We start from the raw sequence: 16,316 nt of genomic DNA on the forward strand, positions 1-16,316 counted from the left end.
TTCCTCTGACAGTGAATATGATGTCACAATTTACCAACCATTTTCCCTTCCATTATTTCATTTAACTTCACAGCAACCTACCAAGTTACACAACTTACCCTACTGTGCGTCTGAGTAGGGATGTGCTGTCTTCCCCTGTAACTCGCATTCCAAAACAGTGACCTAGTTATCTTCTCTGCTCACCACTGCTTTTCCAGGGACCGCTTGGTGCTGGGCGCAGAGCTGGCTCCAAGGAACTATGTATTGGCTGAATAGGCTCCCAGGAACTACCGATTGAATGAACTCGGGAAAATGAGACTCAGGGAGGTCCGTGGCGAGTCTCAGCCGAAAGAAGCAGGTGGGAATCAGAACAGGCGGCCCGATTCCTGGTCTGGAACCCAAGATCTTTTCCTTGTCATTTGACTGTAACCTCCCAAAATTGGCAAGAAATGGGAGACTGCGCACGCAGGGACTTGTCTTCGACCTCGAGGGACGTCAGTGAAATGCTGGACCGAAGGGCCAGAAAGACAAGTGGCGCAAGAAACGCCTCATCGCTGTCTCCCTTCTGCCCGCTTGAGAGCAAGACTACATTTCCCAGCAGGCCCCGCGGCACGCACAGCCCCTGCCACGCGGCCTGCGCCTCCGCCGTCGGCCCACTGGGGGCGCTGCGGCGACCCCTCTGCCGCCCCGTAGAAATCACCGCGGCCCCGGGGCCGCTTGCTTCCTGTTTGTTGGACGAGGAGACATGGCGGCGGCGCCGGCGGCTGCTGGGTCTGGGGCCGGCCGAGGGCGACGGGCGGCTGCAACGGTGGCGGCTTGGGGCGGATGGGGCGGCCGGCCGCGGCCGGGTAACATTCTGCTGCAGCTGCGGCAGGGCCAGCTGACCGGCCGGGGCCTGGCCCGGGCCGTGCAGGTATGGAGCCGGCCCGGAGGGGCGGGGCGGGGTGGACCGGGCGGGAGCTGGCGGGGGGCCGGGGAAGAGGCCTTTCCAGGCCGCCGCAGTACGGGCCTGACCCCTCTTGGCCGGTCGCAGGGCCTCTCTGTAGGCTGTCCCGACGCTGTCAGCCGCGGCGGGGCAGTGGGCAGCGGCAGGCTAGAGCCTCCGGGTTAGGGGCCGAGCCGGGCTGGGCTGCATCGGGCACTGATGGCGTGTACGAGTCCTGGGCCCAGCTCCTGGATCCTCCCTTGCTTGCGCCACGTCTGCACGTCTGGGGGACCCTGGGCGAGTTTGCTTCAGCCTCTACAGGCCGCGAGTTTCTCCGCGATGAGCTGGGTGGTGGGTCATCACTGCAGCCACCAAACGGATCCCAAGTCATCATAAATGTCATTCTCTCGGAGAGGCCTTTCCTTGACATAACCCCTCCCCCCCTTCTAAAGTAGGTCCCTATTGTTACTCAGTTACAGACCAGAATTCGTTTCGTTCACATTACTTTCTTAGCCTCTAATTACATATTTCTTTGTTGTCTACTCTTTTTCTCGCCTGTATCTTACATTAGGCTGAGCTCCAACGGGTGCAGGGACTGTATCTGTTGCGTGTGTAAAGCGTCATGGTTAACAGCTAGGGTTCCGGAGTCGGGCCTGGATTCAGAACCCTGCTGTCTCTTGGTCGGGCAAGTTTACCTTTCTGTGCCTCAGTTTCCTCATTTGTAAAATGGAGATGATAATTAGTAACCAACCTGTTAAGGTGTTGTGAGGATCAAAGACCATTGTGTAAAGCGTTAAATGCTTTTCTGGTGCATAGTAAAAAGTTGAAGGGTAATGAGTTAATATGGAGAAGGAAATGGCAACCCACTCCAGTGTTCTTGCCTGGAGAATCCCAGGGATGGTGGAGCCTGGTGGGCTGCCGTCTGTGGGGTCGCACAGAGTCGGACACGACTGAAGAGACTTAGCAGCAGCAGCAGCAGCAATCAGTTAATATTAATGCAGCACTTGTAGGTGCCTATTATATGATTAGTTTTTTTTTTTTTTTTTTAATGAATGAAGGACACTGCTTTAGGGTAAATCAGGAAGAATAAGACCAAGATTGCTCACTCCTCCCCTTCCCCCTCACCTTGTTCCCAGAACTTACCTTGTAAACACCCCTGTAAAACATTAGCTTAACTTAAGGACAGCTTTTGCATAAAGAAACTTTTAAGTATGTACAGGAAACTAATAAAGTGACTGGTGGAGTGGGAATTGGGTAGATGAGGTAGAGAATGAGAGTGAGATTTTTCATAGTAACTTAGTTTTGAGCCATTTTAATATTATATGGTTAAGAGGACATATATGTGTGTGTTTGTATAGGGTTACAGATGAAGAAGCAGTTCTGGGTGAGCAGTATTTTCCTTGTCATAAGATAACCATAGATGAGCAACTTTTTTCCCTTTGCATTCTTCTCTATCTGCCTTAAGATCCTGGAAATACTTGCTCTGTCCTTTAACCCAAAGACTCTTACTGACCTGGGTAGGTAGGAACAGGCAGAAAGGGAACTCAACTCACCTTTATTGAGTATATACTTTGGATCAAGCATTGTGCAAGTTACACAGTATCTTTATTTCATTCTCAAGTCTTTTGAATCAAGTGTCAGGACTCATCTCTTAACACCAATGAAGAAACTGAGGCTCAGAAAGATTAGGTAATTTGCTCCTAAGCACTCGTCTTGATAATCTTCTGTGTTCTGAGAGCAATAGAGAGCCACCAAAGTTCTTTAACTTAATGAATGAAAGAAAGTTAAGTTCTTTACATTTAATTTGTACCCAATGCTGGATGACTTGGAATGGAAGGAGATTGGAGAAACTCATCGGAGAGAAGGTACTGGAATGTTCTTGAGCCCCATTTATAGTCTGTGGTAGTAATTGATTACCACATTAATTACCACCATTAGTATGGTAATCAAGTTGTTTACAGACAGGTGTGGGAGCTATTTCAGAGGTTGAGACCGAGGTTCCTTCCCAAAACTATAGTGAAGATAAAGTGGGATCTTCATCTTTCAAATGTGTCGCTTCTTAGTAACTTTCTTTGATCTCTTCCTTGCTTCACTCTTTTTCCTCCCCCACATTGCAGAGTAAATTATTTTCTCAGAGGTATTTCCATGACACAGTGAGTATATTCTGTTATGGCCTGTGGAATACTTGGAAAGACCAGGTTAAAATTTTCTTCTTTGCATTTTAAACACATGATGTAAAGTTTACCATCTTATTCATTTTTAAGTGTGCAGTCAGTAAGTATTCACATTGTTGTGAAGCAGATCTCCAGAATTTTTTCATCTTGTAAATCTGAAACTTGAGCCATTAAACTCTCTTTTCCCCTTCTCACAGCCCCTGGTTACCACCGTTCTACTACTTTCTGTTTCCATGAATTTGATTACTTTAAATGCCTCATATAAGTGGAATCATGCATTGTTTGTCTTTTTGTGCCTGGCTTATTTAACTTAGCACAATGTCTTCAAGGTTCATCTGTGTTGTAGCATGTAACAGGAATTCCTTGGGAAAAAACAGATTTTGAAGTAAGATGGACCTGTATTGAACCCTGCTGCTGCTGCTAAGTCACTTCAGTAGTGTCCGACTCTGTGTGACCCCATAGACGGAAGCCCACCAGGCTCCCCCATCCCTGGGATTCTCCAGGCAAGAACACTGGAGTGGGTTGCCATTTCCTTCTCCAATGTGTGAAAGTGAAAAGTGAAAGTGAAGTCGCTCAGTCATGTCTGACCCTTAGCGACCCCATGGACTGCAGCCTACCAGGCTCCTCCATCCATGGGATTTTCTAGGCAATACTACTGGAGTGGCTTGCCATTGCCTTCTCCGATGTTATTGCTAGGTTATATTATATAACCTTTCCTAACCTTAGTTTCGTTATTTCTAAAATGGCAGTGGTAACATCTACTTCTTACTGCTGTTGGGGGAGGAGTAAGTAGAATAATATATCTAAAAAGCTTGCCCAGTGTATGGCATATAGTGGATGCTCAGTAAATAGTTGTCATCAGCTCATAGATCTGAGACTGGGCCTCTTCAAAGACTGGGTTTTATTTTTTTATGTATCTGCAGAGCCTGAAACAGCACCAGTCATTTGATCTCAGGACTCAGGAAATTATTTGACTTGAAATACTGTATCTGAGGGCTTTGTCTTTCTCAGTGCTGTCTCTTTGTATATTCCACACAGTCCCATGGCTTTAAAGAGTTCTGGAGTCGGATTACTTAGATTTGAATCCCAGCTCTGGTACATGCTTGCTGTGTGTCTTTGAACAACTAGTTTAATCTCTTTTTGCCTCAGTTTTTTCATTTATAAAATAGAGATAATCATGGGATCTAGCTTGGTAAGGCTGTGGTAAGGACCAAGAGCATTTATACATGTAAAGCACTTAAAATGGTGTCTAAAATATAGTAGGCATGCTATAAAGATTAGCAAGTATTGTTTTTAGCAAAACTATATTCTGATAGAACCTAAATCTATGTTTCCATCCTGGTTTCCCCCTTTAGCTCCAGTTCAGTTCAGTTCAGTCCAGTCGCTCAGTCGTGTCCGACTCTTTGCGACCCCATGAACCACAGCACGCTAGGCCTCCCTGTCCATCAGCAACTCCCGGAGTTCACTCAAATTCATGTCCATCGAGTCGGTGATGCCATCTAGCCATCTCATTCTCTGTTGTCCCCTTCTCCTCCCACCCCCAATCCCCCCCAGCATCAGAGTCTTTTCCAGTGAGTCAACTCGTCGCATGAGGTGGCCAAAGTATTGGAGTTTCAGCTTTAGCATCAGTCCTTCTAGTTGGATATATCCAAATACTTTCTCAGCATCTCCACACAGACATCTAGTGGGCACCTCAAAAACTTAATATGGCAAATACAGCCCACCAAACCTGATCTTCCTCAAGTCCCCAATGAAACTTGAGAGGAGCCTGGGAGAAGACTCCAGGCTGAGTGATTTAAAATGGTCCTATCCTACTTGGATTTTCGTGTGCCTTATTTTCATCTCTCCTTTTCAGTTTGTCCTCTGTCAAGGTAATAAAATATGCTGGTATGATGCTTTAGTGTTTACAGAGCCTGTCCAGATTTATCAACACATTTGATCCCTAAAACAAATCAGATCTTATAATCCCTTGCCTAAAACCCTCCAGTGGCATCCCATGGCAGTTGGTATCAAATCCAGTTTCCTTCCCTGGGGTGCACAGAACCCTGAATGGTCCATGGGAATTGCGGGAAAGGGATAGACTAAGCAAGGCAACTCAACAGGTCATGACCCACCACACCTAGAGATACTACTTCAGTTTGGAAATCTAATGACAGGCTGGGTTATGGCATCCTGTTCTGTTTCCCAAATTCCAGTCATCACTTCCTTCGTGATTATTGGTATATCTAAATTCTACTTGAGTATCATTTACTTTATATGTATCTTTTTAGATTGACCCTTTTTTTTTTTAAATTTTCAGTTGGTACTGCCTCTTTCAGCCTCACTCTAAGCATTAACTTTTGAAACCTAGAGGTTCAAATCAAATATTGTCTTCTTTGCCTGTCAAGGATAATTTGATATTGAAAGACCCCCAGTAAGATAAATTCTTTTAATTAAAAATATGGATAATATTTAAATAGGTTTTTATATTCACAAACCATAAAATTCACTTTTAATTATATTAAAACATAACAGATCCCATTAAAGTGGACACAAGCATTCATTGGTTAGTATTACCGGAATAATCTAACAATGTGTTTTATCTTCATTAATTAAAGGTATTTAATCTTCATTAATCTTTAAGAAGGCTATTTTCTTGCACTTAATTTATTTTGAGGCATTTGATATCTTACACTTAGAACTAAACAAATAAAATATGCATTTTATGTTTATGGAATTCAGCATTTAATTATTTAAAAAGAAAACCACTAAAGACAAAAATAAGTCAACAAAAATGTAAATGTCTGGAAGTGTCACATTTACTAAATAGATTGACAGCTTAGGCAGCATGATGTAAGAGATTATCACTCTTATAAACTGTCAAACCACAAGTACTCCAAGAGAAAAAAACCCATACAAACCTGCCAGAAATTCAGCTTTGAAGATGCCTGGATGGTGGCTCTTTCCATCATACTACTCAGATGTTCACAATGAAAACAAAATCCAGATGATTATTTTTAAATGAGAGTAAAAACCTTGAAAGACAAACTGGTAGTAGTAAAAGAAATTCCATGTGAAGTTGAATATTTTGAATATGATTTGGAGAATCTCTGAGTATCATGAACCTTGTAAAAAATAACAGCAGTGCCCCCACTTTTCACCCCAAGTTCCACCCTCCCCAGGCAGTCACTATCCACACTGTGGCTGTTTTCTTTTGCAGGTGAAGAGTCCAGGAAACAGGAAAGCCAATATTCTAAATGACATAAGGCTAATACTTGACTGTACGGTTTTAAAGGTTATCTATTCTCTTCCTCTTGTAGAGGATTAGGGTTTAATTCACAGCACCCTGTGCCACATATTTGGTCTCCGTGAGTCTCCTAATGTGGTTGTGTCAGTTTTGGCCATTGGTATTTTCATTATGATGATAGTGATAAGATATAATTGTTTACGGCAGAGCCATATAGTATGCAACAATTATATTCTGTATAATGTGTTTTTCTTAGTTAAAAGCTGCCTTTTCTTCCCCTATTTTTTAAGTTGAGACCTAGGTATAGTAGAATTCACCCTTTCAGTGTATAGTTCTATAAGTTTTGACAAACACATATAGTTGTGTGACCACCACTGTGGTTAAGATTCAGAAAGTTCCCCTGTAGTAGTCTCCCTCTTCCCCACCACCATCCCTTGGCAACTGCTAATCTGTTGTCTATCCTATTATGCTGTTTTACTGACTGTCACAGAAATGGAATCATTCCATATGTAGACTTTTGAGTCTGGCTTCTTTCACTATAATCATCCTTATAACATTTGCTTTACTTTTTATTACATTTTACTACCAAATTCTAAAACTCCTACTGTTTTCTTTTAAAAAGAAATTCTTCTTGGAACCCTCTGGCCCGGTTCAGCTTGGAGTAGTTACTTGCTAGAATAGCTGTATAGCTGAATTTTTGGGGTTTCCCTTCACCAAATTCAGGACATTTTATTTCTTTTTCCCATGTTTTGGATCTCTGTTTTCTGAATCCTGTGTCCGTTTTTCTTGGAGTACATTCTCTAGTAGCCACCTAAGAAAGCTTACATGGGAGGTAACTTTCTTTTAAGTTTGTATGTCTGAAAATGTCTTTTTTTCCTTATACTTGAGTATTTAGTTTAGCTAGGTATATAATTCTAAGAAGTTATTTTCCCTTAAAGTTTTAATGGCATATTATTCCATTATCTTTAAGCACTTGGTGTTAACTGTCGAAAGGTTCTGTTCTCATTCCCCATCCTTTGTGCATGACCAATATTCCCACTCCTTACCTCCTAAGAGCTTTTAGGGTCATCTCTCTTTCTGGTCTTCTGTAATTTTAGCTATAATATGCATTGATGAAAGTCTTCTTATTCATTGTGGGTACACTTTGGTAGAGGTACATTAAAATATGCAACAACTATAATGAAGTCATGTCTATCACCTGACTAACCCCTCTACAAAATGATTGCACTGAGTGTTCTCTTAGGATCTTCCTATTTTTAAAAGACATTTTCTCTCCTTTGAAGTTAGGGCTATGATTGTTTTGGAGAACTTCATGGAATAAGTGAGACGTGAGTTGGTTCTGAAGAATGAGTAGACTTTTAACAGTAGCATAGATATTTCTCAGGAACATCATTGAGAAAGTCCTCATAACTGGCCATTAGAAGACAGAAGAGAAAGTGAAGTGCTCCTGTGGGAGATCAGTGGGTGATCATTTTAGGTATTTGGCATTAGGGTGTGGGTGGGGAACGTAACTAACATTTATTGAACGTCCACAGTGTGCCACTGTGCATATAGTTGGCTTTTTTTTTTAAGTTTATTGTTAAATATTTGACCTTTAAAAAGCTGTAATAAGTAATACGAGTGTATTACCACAGTAGACATGTACCCATGGCCAAATTTCAGAAGTTATTAGTATATTTAATGCCCCTTTCATGTCAGTCCCTCCCTGCCAGAGGTAACATTTGTTTTGAGTACGTAACATATACACATGTACAAAAGGGAGAAAAGTGAGTCTGCCTTACAGATGGCCTACTACCATCTCTGCTGTCACCCTCCAGTTCTACTCCCAGATGCAGCTCTGGTTGTTGATTTCTTGTGGATCCCCCTGTCTAAGCTTCAGTTCAGTTCAGTCGCTCAGTCGTGTCTGACTCTTTGCGACCCCATGAATCACAGCACACCAGGCCTCCCTGTCCATCACCAACTCCCGGAGTTCACTCAAACTCATGTCCATCGAGTCGGTGATGCCATCCAGCCATCTCATTCTCTGTTGTCCCCATCTCCTCCCACCCCCAATCCCTCCCAGCATTAGACTCTTTTCCATTGAGTCAACTCGTCGCATGAGGTGGCCAAAGTATTGGAGTTTCAGCTTTAGCATCAGTCCTTCCAATGAACACCCAGGATCGATCTCCTTTAGGATAGACTGGTTGGATCTCCTTGCAGTCCAAGGGACTCTCAAGAGTCTTCTCCAGCACCACAGTTCAAAAGCATCAATTCTTCGGCACTCAGCTTTCTTCACAGTCCAACTCTCACATCCATACATGACCACTGGAAAAACCATAGCCTTGACTAGACGGACCTTGGTTGGCAAAGTAATGTCTCTGCTTTTTAATATGCTATCTAGGTTGGTCATAACTTTCCTTCCAAGGAGTAAGCATCTTTTAATTTCATGGCTGCAATCAGCATCTGCAGTGATTTTGGAGCCCAAAAAAATAAAGTCAGCCACTGTTTCCCCATCTGTTTCCCATGAAGTGATGGGACCAGATGCCATGATCTTCGTTTTCTGAATGTTGAGCTTTAAGCCAACCTTTTCACTCTCCTCTTTCACTTTCATCAGGAGGCTTTTTAGTTCCTCTTTACTTTCTGCCATAAGGGTGGTGTCATCTGCATATCTGAGGTTATTGGTATTTCTCCCGGCAATCTTGATTCCAGCTTGTGCTTCTTCCAGCCCAGCGTTCCTCATGATGTACTCTGCATATAAGTTAAATAAGCAGGGTGACAATATACAGCCTTGACGTACTCCTTTTCCTATTTGGAACCAGTCTGTTGTTCCACGTCCAGTTCTAACTGTTGCTTCCTGACCTGCATACAGGTTTCTCAAGAGGCAGGTCAGGTGGTCTGGGATTCCCATCTCTTTCAGAATGTTCCACAGTTTATTGTGATCCACACAGTCAAAGGCTTTGGCATAGTCAATGAAGCAGAAATTTGCTGCTGCTGCTGCTAAGTCACTTCAGTCGTGTCCGACTCTGTGTGACCCCATAGACGGCAGTCCACCAGGCTCCCCCGTCCCTGGGATTCTCCAGGCAAGAACACTGGAGTAGGTTGCCATTTCCTTCTCCAATGTGTGAAAGTGAAGTCGCTCAGTCGTGTCTGACTCGCAGTGACCCCATGGACTGCAGCCTACCAGGCTCCTCCGTCCATGGGAAATTATCTACTACTTTGCAAATACCGCATCACCTCTGTACTCCATACTAACCTCTCTCTCTACTCTTCTTCTCCTCAAATGAACTCACTAGTCTAACTTCTAACTTTGCATTAGTCATACTAGTTTTTTTACTTTATACAAATAGCATCAGGGCTTCCCAGGTGGCACAGTGGTAAAGACTCTGCCTGCCAATCCAGGCGACGCGGGTTCAATCCCTGGGTTGGGAAGATTCCCTGGTGGAGGAAATGGCAACCCACTCCAGTATTCTTGCCTGGAAAATCCCATGGCCAGAGGAGCCTGGTAGGCTATATTCCATGGGGTCTCAAAGAGTTGGACATGCCTGAGCACACACATGCATGCATGCATGCATCCATCCATCCATCCATACATCCATACATCCATACATCCATACATAGAATCAAACAGTGTGCACTAAGTCTGCCTTCTGCCTTCTTTCAGTCCACATTGTGAGATTAATCCGTGATGACAGGTAAAGCTGTAGTTCATTCATTTTCATTGCTATATAGTATTAAACCACAGTTAATTCATAATTTTGATGAGTATTTGGGATCTTTCCAGTTTTTGGCGGTTTTGAATAATGCTTATGTGAACATTCTTGTACTTGTCTCTTGAAGGGTATCTGTGTAATTTCTTTGGGGTGTATACTTAGACGTAGAATTGTTAGGTTATAGAATATACATAGGTTTAGCATCAGCAGCTAAACAGTTTCCCAAATGGTTGTACTAATTTACAGTTCCACCAGCAGTGTATGTGAGTTCCTGTTCCATGTTCTGACTAACTTGTGGTGTTGCCAGTCTTTTTAATTTTAGTCATTCTAGTGTGTGAGAAGTGGCAGCTCATGATTTTAGTTTGTGTTTCCCTCATGACTAGTGAAGTTAAGCATCTTTTCAGGAGTTTATTGGCTATTTGGACTTTCTGTCTTGTGGATTATCTGTCTAAATCTTTTACATGTTTTTCTGGTGGGGTTTTTCATTTAAAATGAAGTTCTTTTTATTTGCTGGATATGAGCCCTTTGTAGTTATCTTTGGCAGATATCTTCTCTTATTTGGTGTCTTGCCTTTTTAGTCTCTCAAAAGATCTTTTGGTAAACAGAAGTGCTTAATTTTAACACCACTGTTTTCCCTTATGGTTAGTGCTTTTTTTATTGTGTTTAATAAATCATTACCTACTGTAAGGTCATGAAGATACTTTGCTTATCTTCTAGAAGCTTTGCTGTTTTGCCTTTGCCATTGAAATATATGTTCTGCTTGGAATTTATTTTTGGGTGTGGTGTGAGCTTTTCCAGAGAGGTAGCAACTTGACCATTTATTTATTGAAGTCTTTTTTGTCCCTCCAGTGCTCTGCGGTGTTTGTTTTCACATCTGTTTCATGTCCGTTCTGTTCCTCTGATTTGTCCATTTACCCTTATGCTAATATCACATTGTCTTATTTTCTGTGATTTTATGTGTTGATTTTGGTTATAGAATATTGAATCAGAAGAGTAGCTTCTCCTACTTTTCTTCAAGAACTCCTTGACTCTTCTTGGTCCTTTGCCATTTCCATATACATTTTTGAATGAGTGTGTACATTTTTACAACAGAATTTTGATTGGGATTGCTTTCTGTCTATTCAATACAGCACACTCATTCTCTCTTTCCCTTACATCTCTTTTTCTCTGATTTAATCTTCCTTAATCTCTTGATGATATTTTATAGTTTTCTATGTAGTGGTTTTTGTTAGATTCATTCCTTGGCATTTGACATGTTTTGATGGTATCATAAATAGCATTTTCAAAATCACGTTTTCTAACTGTAGCTGTAATATAAAAACAAGATTGGTTTTTATATTGTTGTAAAGGCTTTTAAGTTTAATCAGGTCCCATTTATTTGTTTTTGTTTCTTTTGCCTGAGGAGACAGATACAAAAAACATACTGCTATGATTTATGTAAGAGTGTTCTGCCTCTGTTCTCTTCTAAGAGTTTTATGGTTTCTGGTCTTACATTTAGGTCTTCAATCTATTTTGAGTTTATTTTTTATATTGTGTGAAAAAATGTTCAAATTTCTTTTTAAAAAAATTTATTGAAGTATAGTTGATTTGCACTGTTGTTAGGCATTTTATTGTTTTACATATAACTATAGTTTTCCCAACACTGCTTATTAAAGAGGCTGTCTTTTCACTGTTGTATGTTCTTGTTGGTTTTGTTGTAAATTAATTGACCATAAGTGGTGGGTTTATTTCTGGGCTTTCTATTTCGTTCCATTGATCTATGTGTCTGCATCCATGTGCCAGTACTGTGCAGTTTTGGTTCCTATAGTTTTGTAGTTTAGTCTGAATCAGGGAGCGTGATACCACCAGCTTTGTTCTTTTTTTTTTTTTTCAGGATGGTTGTGGCAGTTCTGGATCTTTTGTGGTTCCATATTCATTTTAGGAATTTGTTCTAGTTCTGTGAAAAATGCCATGGATATTTTGATAGGGATTGCATTAAATCTGTAGATTGCTTTGAGTGTATGGACGTTTTAACTAGTCTTCTAATCCAAGGACACAGGGTATCTTTCCATTTCTATGTATCATCCTTAATTTGCTTCATCATTGTTTTATAGTTTTCAGAGTATAGGTCTTTCACCTCCTTGATTAAGTTTATTTCTAGGTATTCTTTTAATGTCTTTGGTTTTGGTATCAGGGTAATACTAGCCTCATAGAATGAATTGGGAAGTGTTCCTTCTTCTGTTTTATGGAAGAATTTGTGAAGTATTTGCCAATTTCTCTTTAAATGTTCAATAGAATTTACTAGTGAAGCATCTGGACTTGGGCTTTTCTTTATGGGTCATTTCCTTCCTTCATCCCTCCCTCTTTCTTCCTTTTGTATTAAATCACTAATTTGATCTCTTTAATTATTTTAAGTATATCAGATTTTCTATTTCTTCTTAAGTTAGTTTCTGTTATTTGTGTCCTTCTGAGAATTTGTACGTTTCATCTAATTTATATAGTTTGTTGCCATACAGTTGCTCCTAATATTTCCATGTAAACCTTTTTATCTCCTTAAAATTGGTAGTTGTTTCCTCTTTCATTCCTGAATATATAACAATTTGAGTCAATGTAAGTTAGTCAGTATAACTATTTTCAATATTCTTTTCAAAGAACCAAATTTGATTTTGTTGATTTTTTTTCTGTTATTTTTCTTTTCTCTATATCACTTATTTTTGCAAGGATCTTTTTAATTTCCTCATGCTTGCTTTGGGTTGGGTTTACTCCGTTTTCCCCCTAGTTTCTCATGATGGCAGATAAGATAATCTGAGATTGCTCTCCTTTTTAATATAAGTGTTTATAGCTATAAACTTGTAAGCACTGCTTTTGCTGAGTCCCATGAAACCATTGTTGTTTTCTGTCTTTTTCCTTTCAAGGAAGGGAAAGGTGTTGGATTTTTTTTACATTGTTTTGGAGTTTGCCTTAATTTGAGTTTGCTTGAAGAATATAACACTTCTGATAATCATTTAGACCTACAGAAATGGTAATTTCCTGCGGTTCACCCTAATACAAATACTCAGAAACATTCATTGTCTTTCATGACCCTTGAATTATTTTATTTTTACAATCTAAGAAAACAGGCTCAGAAAAAGTAATGGGACTTGTCCAAGATCAGAGTACTGATGTGCATCAGGATAGGCCAAGCTGCTACTGGAGACCTGCATGTCCTTTGTAAGCAGCAGTGAGCTTTTGATCTAATTGAGGGACAAGTCTACATGAAAACAATTCACCTCTGGCACCGATAATGCCACATCCCCAAAATAGACCCTGCCATGATTAATGAACCTGTCATTAGACTAGGCTGTTGCTCATGCCTTCAAACGCTTACTGAGCCCCTGCTCTGTGCCTGGTGTTCTTTGAGAGAAAGAAGGTGTGCATGATAAGTACAGCCTGGCACCTACTCTATAGCAGCGTGGCGGGGGGGTGGGGGTGATGGTTAGGACAAATGAACCAGTAATTATGATACAGTATGGTAAATGTTAGATAAGGTCCCAGACCCTCTTAGAAAGGAGAGAGAGGAAGTCCTATCAAGGAAAGTTTCTGGTTTTTAGGCTTGCATTTTGAAGGAGAAGGAACTTTCTAGGTAGACAAGACAGGGAGGAGAAGGAGCTTTCCAGGTAGAAAAGACGTCCAAAAATGTTCTGTGGCATAGAGTTCACCCTTGAACAACACAGGGGCTTAGGGGCGCTGACCCTTCGCAGTCAAAATTCTTGAATAACTTAAGAGTTAGCCCTCCCGTACCCACGGTTTCCCTGCATCTGTGGATTCAACCAGCCATGGATTGTGTAGTACTGTAGTATTTACTATTGAAAAAAATTTCTCATGTAAGTGAACCCATGCAGTTCAAACCTGCATATGTGTGTGTGTAAATAATTACCCCTCTTGCTCCCACCTTAGGTTTATTTTCTCCCCATACAGGTGGCATACCTATATACAGGTACATGGCTCTATGGGGGAAGACCACTTGCAAAGCATAGAGAGAACACATACTTTTGGAGCCTAGAGTGTGCATTGGGCAAAGAGAAGTTAACAGAGGAGTAGGTGATAGAATAGGAAGGGGGTGTATCATAAACAGGGAGCTGGACTTTGACCTTGCAGGCTGTCGGGGAACTTGTGAAGGTTTCTAGAAAGACCTTTGACTTACTTGTCCTGGGTAGGTTTGGGAGCCACCTGCTCTCTCTTGCTGTATGTGCTAGTATTTCTTTCCTCACCAGTAATAGTTTCCTCTTTTTTTTTCCCCTTTGGACTTACAGTTCACTGAAACTTTTTTGACTGAAAGGGACAAACAATCCAAATGGAGTGGAATTCCGCAGCTGCTCCTTAAGCTGTATGCGACCAGCCACCTCCACAGTGACTTCGTTGAATGCCAGAACATCCTCAAGGTAACTGTTGGGGGCGTTGGAGGGGCTGCATTCAGGGCCTCCAAGTGATATTAGACATCTGGGTTATTCCTCTTCTTCAGTCTGTTTTTTAAAATAGCCTGTATTTATTGAGTAAGCTGTAGAAAATTTGGGAAGTTCAGAAAAAGTGCAAAGAAGAAAATAAAAATCACCTATAATCCCACCACCCAGAGATAATCACCATTAAGTTCCCGGTGTATATACTTCTGGGTTTTATTCACACTTGTTTTGTCCTAGTACTTGCCTAATTAAGGAAGCCTTGCCCTGGGATTGGGATACATTCTTTTTCAATGGGATTTAAAAGATCCCATTTTGGTGAGACTTCAAGGAAGTGGTCTTGTGGTTGTTGATAAGTATGACCAGCATCTGAAGGTGAAGGGACTTGGAAAGAGTACAGAGACATCCAGGGCAGTTGTTCTCAATCTGGAGTGTGTATCAGAGCACCTGGAAGCCTTGTTAATGGTGGGCCCTGCCAGTCGAATTTCTGATTTAGTAGGTCAAACTTCATATTGGGAAAGCAGGTCCAACTTTGAATTTAGATTACCGGCTCTAATGTAGTTAAAATCTATTCAAGTTATATTTGATCATAATAAAATATGTTTTTCAGATGTGAAGTTCTGTTTATTATTTCACATAAATCATTCTTAAATATTAATAGGGCCAGATAAGTTTAATCTTTACCTTTCAGAAGAGATGTTTTGTCTACACAACTTTTTTGTAAATTAAAAATCATTCCCAAGTAAAAATTTATAAAAACACGTTTGTGTTTTAGTCTTCTCACAGTTTGATTTAGGATTGAAATAATTATAGTGTCTTATGCTTGCTTGAAAACATTTTGTGAAGAATTATACATTTTTCATTTGATTCCTGCAAAATCTCGAGATATGAGGTAGATGAAAGAGGGAACTTAATATTTGTGAGTGCTGCTATGTGATCATCATTTCTTTATGCATTCAACAAATACTTGAAATTTACTATGTACCAGGCATATTTAATTTTTATGATAACTCTGTGAGATGGATGGTATTAGTGGGTTAGTCCAAAATACTTTGATTGCATGTAACAGTAACCCACTCAGATTAGCGAAAAAGATTCTTTATTGTCTCACATCTTCAGAAAGCACAGATGTGAATTCAGGGGCCAAATAGAGTTAGGCAGTCTATTTCTTATCTTGACATCTGTGTGTGGCCTTGTATTCTCCCAGAGAAGTAGGGCTGTTACCTGAAGAAGAGAGAAGGAGATACTGAGCAGGAAAATCCAGATGTCTTCTCCATTTCCTTTCTCACTTGAGAAAACAGACTCAGCATAATCCACCCATCATGTGGTTATCATTATGATGAGCCTAGATTTGTCCTACTCCTGAAACCAGCTTCAGTTGTACTGTGTTGCCAGCAGAATTACATTCTAGTTTTATAAGTGAGAGAAATGAAACCCAGAGGAGGTAGTACTCCCACTAATTACGTGACCTGGTACAACTTCATGATTTTTGTTTTTTAACCTGTAAAATGGGTCAAACTATACTCACTTCATTGAATTATTTTAAGGATTAAATGGACTTAAGTATAGAAATCTGGTGCTTGTCATGTAGTAGGTTATCTGTAAGAGAGAGTTCTGCTTTTTCTTGATGAGTGGTACTTGGACCAACATCAACATCACTTGGGTCCTTAAGATAAATGCACATTCTCAGGCCCCAGCCCAGGCCTATTAAATCAGAAACTGCAGGTGGGACCCAGTATTCTGGGTTTTAACATGTCCTTCAAGTGATTCGATGCTCACCACTGCATGAAAACTACTGCTTTAGTCCAGTGTGTTCCGTCTTCCCTTAAGGTTCCTAAGAAGAGAGCATAATGAGTAGGACCCTGTGTTCTTCCAACTCTTTCTCCTGTTTGACCCACAATAGGTATG

At 40.9% G+C, this 16,316-nt stretch overlaps 1 protein-coding gene across 1 annotated transcript in view; it reads left to right on the forward strand.

The window, feature by feature from the left end:
- Positions 1-670: 670 nt before the first annotated feature.
- Positions 671-16,316, forward strand: part of TRPC4AP (transient receptor potential cation channel subfamily C member 4 associated protein) — a 67,569-nt gene continuing 51,923 nt past the window's right edge. The window contains exons 1-2 of the mRNA XM_055436243.2: positions 671-892; positions 14,265-14,393. Of these exons, the coding sequence (XP_055292218.1) occupies positions 725-892; positions 14,265-14,393 (297 nt within the window). The 5' untranslated portion in view covers positions 671-724. The remainder of the gene's footprint in view (positions 893-14,264; positions 14,394-16,316) is intronic.

This window comes from Moschus berezovskii, chromosome 15 (assembly GCF_049115385.1).
Source record: "Moschus berezovskii isolate FMDL1 chromosome 15, NW_MosBer_1.0, whole genome shotgun sequence".
In the NCBI taxonomy this organism is placed as follows: domain Eukaryota; kingdom Metazoa; phylum Chordata; class Mammalia; order Artiodactyla; family Moschidae; genus Moschus; species Moschus berezovskii.